This window comes from Lonchura striata, chromosome 2, assembly GCF_046129695.1.
Source record: "Lonchura striata isolate bLonStr1 chromosome 2, bLonStr1.mat, whole genome shotgun sequence".
Classification (NCBI taxonomy): Eukaryota; Metazoa; Chordata; class Aves; order Passeriformes; family Estrildidae; genus Lonchura; species Lonchura striata.
This window is the reverse complement of record NC_134604.1, coordinates 59,983,281-59,992,260: the sequence shown is the minus strand read 5'-3', so window position 1 is coordinate 59,992,260 and position 8,980 is coordinate 59,983,281. Positions and strand designations below refer to the sequence as shown.

Below are 8,980 nucleotides of genomic sequence, written 5' to 3'. Positions count from 1 at the left end.
TGTATTACTATTTTTGTAATAATTTTATTATTATTAAACTTTTAAAAATTTTAAAAACCAAGTGATTGGCATTTTTCTCAAAAGGAAAGGAAAAGCATAATTAATCTGGGAAGAAACCCGCTAAAAGCACACTTTAAAATGTATATGCTTGCTTGCACCTCAGTTAATTCTGTATGTGTTTCACTGTGTTTCTAATTTGATTCCCTGCAAGTGCTGCCAGTCTGGATTGTAGTTCACCCTTCTGGAAGGGCTTCTCTGTCGCCCTTCGTTCCACACCACGATCAGTAAAGCGCTCAGCTCTGTATCCATACAGCAGGGAAGCAGCTCTTCCCTTGTGCTGCTTTTCCTTCCCTCCTGCTTGGTAGGGCTGGCCATGGAATTGGATCATTTGCAGTTGCTAAGCGGTGTGACTGGACAAAAAGAATTACTCTCCTTACTTCCTATTTCAAACTACGATTGCTCTTCTGAGCATCTCTTAAGTATCTTTTTTCAAGTACGGTAGAGGTGAGCTGGCCACATACAGCATTTCATTAACCTTAGAAAGACATATAAATTCAATTTTCTACTCAACAGAAGTCATTGGAAGTTGCATGATGATCCATTTGTCAAGAAATGCATTCATTTTTACTTCTTCATTGGGCATACAACATACAATCATGTATGATTAATTTTTTAAACCTTCACTGGAATTAGATTTCTTAGAAATTTAAAACTTACCTTAGAATTAATAAAAATGTCCCCAACTAATATTTTTATACATTTATTTGCATAGAACTGATGCAGAATAGTATGTCACTTACTACTTTCTTGATTAGCAAACCCAGCTTAAAAAACAATAAATTGAAAGGTTTGGAATTTAGGGTGTCTTCCTTAGTTTTCCAAGCTGATCCGTGAGACCCTTTAATAGGACAGATTCTGTTCTCATTAATCCAAATCTATTTTGCCCAAATACTACTGTCTCCTGGTCACAGCAGCTGAGTTCTTCCTCCTTTATAAGTATAAAATACAGAAAAGCATCTGCCCTTGTCAAGTGCTTGATCACCTTTGTAAGGAAATTATAATCTATGAACTCAGTAAATATTGTATGTCATTGTAAGGGTAGCAAAACTGGACTCTTAAAAACACTGGGTCATATGGTCCATACAAATGGACCATCCAAATGGACAAACATATGGTCCAGACAAATACATCCAGGCACACTCTGAGATGGAGAACAGTGCTCAAAACATCTTTTTCATATCAACAGCCACGCTGCTGCTGCTGCTTTCTGGATAGAGAGCCACAGGGAGTGTATCGATTACACCGAGCAAACCAGATAATCAACGCGAGGAAAATGTATCTTCTGCCAGGAGTGAAGCAGTGTAGTTTGTTTTCCTCAGAAGCCAGGAGGGGTGGGATGAAAGCAGCTGAGTCTTTAGTTATGGTTCTCTCCTGAAGCTCCTCTCAGCGTGGCACAGCTGTGTGCTGTGTTATGCACAGGATGGTGCTGGTAGAGACAATCTGTCCATTACTATTTAATTCAATCCTAAACACTGGTATGTTCCAGCATATTGTCCCTATTAATGTGTAGCAATGTTGTCCAGATTTGTTATGCCATTGAAGTTAATTGTCTGCATACTTTTCCTATAAATTATTTCCCTAATTGGTCTGTGCTACAGTATTTGACGTTGCAGTCAGGATCCATGCTGGCAAGAGTCTCTGTCAGGAATGAAAGAGAATCTAGAAATGGCTACCAGGTTAAATATTGTGAAATTGATAACAAGGATCCTGTGTGTGTTTGGGATTTTTACCACTGAGAATTTCCAAAGAACCTGTAAATGTAACACACGATCAGTGAAATTAGAATGGCAGTGACCAAAGTTTCGTCCTAAAGATTAAAGTTTCTGAGGTCAGGCAGAGAAGAGAGTATAATTGAAAGTTATCAAGGAAATCATGAGGCATATCATATAAAACTGGAGAAGTCAGTACTTCAGCCTTGCTGAATTGTCATGTGCATACAAATGAATGAAGAATAAATCCTCTCAGCCAGGATTAGAAGTTGTAAGAGTTAATTCTCCTACAAGCATTTGTATACTTAATTACCACAATATACTATAAAAATTAAAAAAACATGAGCTGTGGATTTCTAGTAATTTATTTAGGTAATGTATTTGGAAACATAACACAATAAAGAATGTAATGTTCTCTCTAGACACTATAATTGTCGGTATGACACTTTTGGTTGACTAGGTACCACAAGGTAGTATATTATATAAAATCCTAAGCTGGAACTAATCATGGCCTTTAGGAATTCAAAGAGTATAATTATTCCTTGTAGAAGATGGTATGTATGCCAAAAAGCTCATGTATCTTTTGTGAATAAGTAAATCTATACTTTAAAAGCTGTTAAGAAAAAAGATCTATTCAAGAATGTAGTAAATATTATTATTATTATTACTTCTCAAGGACTTTTTCTTTCTGGACATACAGCTGGAGCAATAGCTCTTAGAGATCTTTGTTTCTGATACCATTTGTGCAGTTTACCAGTTAATTTTGCCTTTTCCGATAGATTTTTTGCAGGCATTTTTAATGATATAAATCATTCATTTGTAGTCCTGATTGTTTTTATAACATAAGACCTTTAAAACAGCCCTGATTTATTATTTAGCGTTATTTATATAGCAATATAGATATACATAGCACCCTCCAGGCTAAAGAGCTGCTCTTAAAATGTAGCAATAATCTTCAGGCACTGAACCTCAAAACACAAATTCTGGACACCAGGTTAATTATATTTTCAATCCCCACTTCTGTTTGCTAAAGCAGTATTAGCTAAAGGAGAGGTGGACCTACTGTAATGCTGTAATACTGTAGAGAAAGCAAGAGTCAATTTTCTTTTAGAGGGTGGAAGATTATAGTTTTTGTCAGGTACCGTCAATTTCAGCTTTTTGCAATAAAATGGGAAGTGTGTGCAGCATTTTACATCTCCTAAATAGATTACCAAACACATCCACACACACGGACTTGTCAAAGGTAATGGCATTCTTTCTGCTGAACCTGACAAATTCCAGTCCTCAATCTAAGCAAAAATAAATCTTAACCAAATGTTGACATTTTACCCTCCTCCTGGGGCTCCTTGCCAGGGAGCAGAGAAATTTCTCTTCTCCAGCATCCTCAGCTGTAACAATTAGTTTTATCAACCCTGCAGAAAGCGATCATCCTAATTGTACAGAAAAGTAGAGTACTCAGCCAGAAAAAAACATTGGTAAAGTAAAATGCACCTCTAAAAATTAAATTCTTATTTTGCCGTCATGGTATAACAACTCAATAAGCATTGCTAATTATAGATATTCCTCTAGGGATATTCGCCATAATTTGCCATTGCTCTAAAATATAGAGCTATGTTCCCAATGATCAATTGCTCAATATGCTCTGTAGTATATTCAGCTGTGTTTCTTACCTACTTAGCCAAAATATCCAGAGAAAAAAGCTTTGCATGTGAACCCTTGAGCATCATATTCAGCTGTTAGACTAAGTGGTTTAGTGCTGATGACGAAGGAAAAAGCATTTCTCCAGCAATCAAGGCCTTCTGATACAATTTCCTGGCTTCTGAGAAAAATAGAGTGGGCGGTATAAATGCTTGCCTGTCCTAGCTCTCCTTTCAAAGGTCTCCTTCAATTTGATGCTTTTCTTCAGGCTTTAGGCTTCTAGTATCCTTAGATTAAATAAAAATCTTAGCCTTTAATGAAACGTGTCTGTGGTTGTGGAAAAAAGACCCTTAAAAATGCAAAACCTTAAAATGCCATCAACCAACAGTGAAATAACAAAGAATGAACAGTTGTCTTCAGAGAAGGAAAGATAGGACTCATTACACTGGTTTAATTTTATGGAGGTTTTAATACTATTTCTTTTATAGAGGAGGGTTTTATCCTATCTAACATTCCCAAAGAAATGATGACTTGGCTGACCCAGATCGTTTATAGTGAGAAAAGGTCTCCAATACCTCTCATTTTTGGTATAGTTCCTGATGCTGCAGAATTGGAAATAAAGGTTCAGTACAAAATGTTCCTCCACAGAAGTTATTTTGGTTTATTATTGCAATTTCATGAGAAACACAGGTGAGGGAGGAAATATGACGATTCTTAATATTTCACATGTCCACTGAGAAATTTTCTCAGAGCGAAAGAAAAATCATTTTCTGTCTTTCTGTCTCCCACAAAATAAAATTTAAAAAATGGTTTTTAATAGCTGGAGGCAACAGAGCTTTACAGACAAAAAAGCTTTATTTTGACAGATGAATTTTCTCACTCCTTTTCCTGTTTTCTCCCCTATCCCACTTGTGGGGAGGGAGGGAGCCACCAACTGTGTGTGTACTCACTTGATAGCAAGGGCCAGTGCATCACAGCATCAGATCCAGTTAGGGATGTGCAGCAACTATAAATATAGCCCCTTAGATAGAATCGGCAACCAGTATTTGGTGGGTCTAGAAAAATATAAGTACTGAGTTAAAATCCTTATGGAATTGGGAAACCTTATAGATTTGGGAAGCTTGTGATTGGGTTGTGTTTTGTGAGACTGAATACACTGGCATTCTGATGTTTTAGCATCTGTTTAACATCTATGACACTAAATAAAACAGGGCTGGAGGTTGATCCTTTTTTCTAAACACAGCTACTACAGACTTGTATATATGCTGCTTAAAACTAACCTCCACTAGGCTAGAAGTAGCTAAGTGGCTGGATGGATCCTAGTGGAAGCAATAAGCATGTCCTTACCAAACTCCAAGCATCCTGAGAGCCTTAAGTGGTACTGCCATGATGCTGGAACTTGATTACTATTTTGGGGCTATTTCAGCTCAATGTGTCTGAAGCAATGAAAGAGCTGGGTTGCAGCCTGTGAAATGTTGTGTTTTAGTAGCATGAAACTGAAGGGCTGATGAATGATCCACTGGAGTATCACACAGAGGCTGCGGGGTGAGTTTGAGATTGCTGGGATAGTGATGAAGAGATGTTTAGGGTGGACAAGGTAAATCTGGTACACTAGTTAATACTGACTTTCTGGGGGTCATGTCTGGCATGAGCTGTCCTTAGAGCCAGACTTGGGTATTGTCTTGGGTAGAGTTAGTTTGGGTTGTCCACAAGAGCTATGAAATAAATTAGCATGGAAGCAACAAAAGTGATCAAGCTTCTAGTGCTTGGGCTCATTTCACATCCATCTTTTTTGAGTAATATAGCTATAAATATTTTGATTCTACAGTTACTGTTTTCAGCCAAAAGTTTCTAAATTTCAGCAGGAAAATGACACTAGATCTGAATTTTATGAAGACACAGCAGCAGTGGCCACATTAATTATAATCAATTTTTGTAATTAGATATGGGTTATTAAGACATCAATCTGCGTGGGTAAGAACACTCCAGATGTCAAAACTGGATTTTTACCAGATAGGGTGTCTGTAGGCACAGCTGTTATCCCACAAATCTTTGCAGTCGTCAGACATGATTTTGCTATAATTTCTGTGCTACTTCTAGTGCTTCTGCTGTCTCCTGTATTGACCCTCCAGTTCTATGGAATGGAATAAGCTTGACGCTTGCTTTCATTTGCCAGCACCTTGTACATTAAATGCATATATATATATTTGTGAAAGGAAGTGATGCAAGGGACTATGCACCAGTTCACCCCTTTACAACACACTGCCCTTGCACTCCAAAGACTGCAGAATGATTTGTGTACAAATGAAGATCATCTCTGCTGCTGAGCATGTTAGGAGGGATGAGGGAGAAAGAGATCATTGGTGCTGCCTTCTTGGGGCAGCCCTAGGAAATGTGTCCTTGCGGATATGGAAGCTCTGGGAGGCGAGCTGCTGGTGGCAGGTCCCAAGGAGCATCACAACAACCAGGCAGCCTGTGGCTTTCCATATGGCGTTTTACTTTACTCCTTCCCCTGCATGTGTGGAGAGTGCTGTAAGACCAAGGTGATCCAGGCAGTCAGGAAACCTGGCCAGCAGTGTGTTTTTAGTGTAGCTTGATCAGCTGAGAACAAAGAGTTAGGAGATCTGCACGAGTGGAGCTGGATCTCCTTCTGCTGCATTAACCTGGAGTAGCATTGCTAGTTCTTTTTTACTTGGGTTAGAAGTTGCCAAACATCTTTTATTTACTGATGATATTAAAAAGGTTGCTGGTTATCTCCAGCCCTGCAGATCCCATAGATACACTACCACTGGTTAGATGTGATCACTCAAAGGATCTCAATTTTCAGTAAGTGGATCATGTATTTGTCCTCTCTTCAGGTAGAATTAGGAAAGTCAAAGAAGTTTTCTGATTGAGCAGAAGGCTGAATTTGATTTTTTCAGGACCACTGCCTTAAGATTTACCTGAAGGTTAGTTTTTAGTTTCTCTTTCATCTTTCCTTGTACACTCATGCAAAATAGAAACCAAAAAACCCCTTGTGAGAGACTGGACCATGACTCAAAGCAATTGCCCATTTGTGAAGGCACCAGGGTGCTTTGCTGAGACCAGGTTTGCAGCTCACCAAGAATGAGATGAGTTTTTGGGTATGTAATGACATACCTCTGGTCTGCAAAAGGCAGAAGGGATGAACTTATAACTGGCAGAGTCTACCAGCTGCTCTTTGAGGCCGATAAGAGGCAGATCTTGTGGAAAAAGGATGGTGCTTTTCACCATGCCAAATTGCCTGCTCTTAAACACATCTTCTGCCGATAGATCAAGACCTTCGATCATCACTTCGACCAAGAGCAACACTTAAGTCTTATTGTAATTCCAGGGGCTGTAGTTATGTATCTTCCTACTCTTACCCTTTCTTTCCCTTTCTTCCATGTTTTTCCCCTTGCACATTTTAAGTGATATCTTTATGCTTTCATATTGGTGTATTAATAGAGATAATAATAACCAAAATGGCTATATAGCTGCTTTCATTGCAACCAGATTGTTCATATATATATGTATACATACATACATACATACATACATATATATATATACACACACACATATTTGCAAACACTGATCATTCAGTGTTTTTTCACTCTAATCTGCCTCAAGAGATTTATTAACAAGAACCTGCATTACTTTCACCTTCGGGGGTGGGTAATAACACTCCCAAGAATTACTCCCTCTGTCACAGGGAAATGCTGAGTTAAAAAAATGTCAGAAATATATCAGAAATATATGTCAGAAATATATCAGAAAAATGTCAGACCTCCCCCTACTTCTGCACAAACTGTTGTCACCTGGTTTATTAGTGCAGATCAGCTTTGCTGTCACCCTGTGACCCCTGTCAGCCTGGGTGCTGTGATTGAGATTATGAAACTTGAGCTTCAGCTGGTGGATGCCTCAGAAATCAGTACATGTATTGGCATGCCTGCCAGCCCAAAATTCAGGAAGGGGAGGAGTTTACCAGGAATTGAAACTGATTTCTGGCAACTCGGAAGCTTTGAGTGTTCCCCTAGCTGTAGCAGCAATACTGGTTTCTGTCAAGGCAAGGTACTTGCAAAACCATGTCTGGAGTGGGAGGATGGAGGGAAGGCAACAGGTACAGGGCTTCCATCAATACTCCATCTTCCTCTCCGGGTAACCCCTGGCATGGCAACAATGAAAGAGAGAAGGGTGAAAGCACCCAGAAGCTGACAGCATCTGAAGAGAAACAAGGAGGCCAAGAATCAGTGCACCAGCAACAGCAAAAGCAGTAGTAAGTAGCAAGGAGCCTGACTAAGCTGATTTACCTGCATTGGGTTCCTGTTCTCCAGCTTACTCGAGGTGTACACTTTTAAAGGTGAAAATATTTTATAGACACCCTGCATGTGGCTGAGCACACAAGCAGCATGTTGTCATCTCTTTGGAGCTTCCTACATGGGACCCTAGTTGTTCTGGAAGGCTTCTTTATAGCATGGCTTATACCCTGTGTCATAGCAGTGGCCAGTTCTGTACCTTGGATACTGGCATACGCGGTGTGTGGCATCTTTTTTCAAAGTTTCTTGCCATCTTTTTTTCAAAGTGAAATTTCAAATCTGGTTCTAGCTCCCTGTTTTCTGTGTCTCCTAATATTTCATCCTGGAAAGTCTAAAAATACTTACTTTGGCTTAAGAGATGGATATAGGCTTCATTCCAACACTGCTCTGAATGCAGTCAAGGACACAGAACAGCTTCCAGGAACTTCATGCTCACAAAAATAAAACCAAAGCTTCAGCATTTGGTGTTTTATTGGAATCTATGCTTAGTCTCTCTTGCTCTCCAGTGACAATCCTGAGATAGCTTGTATAAGCTGTGCCTTGCATATGTAACACAGAATAGAAATGGAAAGCTCTGTGTGTGTTTTATGCATGTGTATTTCATATAAACAGATGACCATAGCTATGTGTTTATTCCTTTTCACCATTTTGCTTTTTCTGAGTTCTTAGTAACAATGCATGTAATGCTAAGATTATTATTATTATGTGCTGATTTTGCTTAGCTTGCTTCTTTTTCTTCCTTCTTTCAAAGGGCAGCTGGCAAAACTGCAAACTGTTTCAGTTTCCTTTTTCTTCTTTCTGGGTAAAGAAGTTGGAGCCACCTGTGGAGGACGTGGCAGGCAGCTGATGGCAAGAAGAGATCAGCAGCTTTCCACTGAAACCCATGAATGCTTGCCTATTGGGTAGTAATGATACAGGGACTATTAAGAGCTGTGCCCTTTTAAAATCCATCAGCGCTTTAATGACTGACTTTCAGGAGAGCAAACAACAATTCCTTAGTTACAGTCTGACGCTGTATTTGCTGACGCTTCAAAATATGAAAAATTCTCTATCTTGCCTGCTCTCACAGTGCCAGATATTCACAGTAGAGCAAGGACAGCCCCAGTTTGTTTACGTAGCTGTGATATGTGCATTTTGTTGCTGTTTGGGTTTTTTTTCAGGGGGAGGAGGGGGCAGGAGGGCTAGTGGGAGTTTTGCCATTGGCACAACTGTGTTTACCCAGTTTGTCTGGCATACAAACCCCCTGGTACAGGTTAG

The 8,980-nt window shown here is 39.3% G+C and overlaps 1 protein-coding gene across 3 annotated transcripts in view; it reads left to right on the top strand.

Annotated features, from left to right (window-relative positions):
• Positions 1-7,399: 7,399 nt before the first annotated feature.
• Positions 7,400-8,980, top strand: part of EPSTI1 (epithelial stromal interaction 1) — a 48,591-nt gene continuing 47,010 nt past the window's right edge. For all 3 annotated transcript variants that reach the window (XM_021530831.2, XM_031504772.2, XM_021530830.2), the window contains exon 1: positions 7,400-7,683. In XM_021530831.2, the coding sequence (XP_021386506.1) occupies positions 7,493-7,683 (191 nt within the window). In that variant the 5' untranslated portion in view covers positions 7,400-7,492. The remainder of the gene's footprint in view (positions 7,684-8,980) is intronic.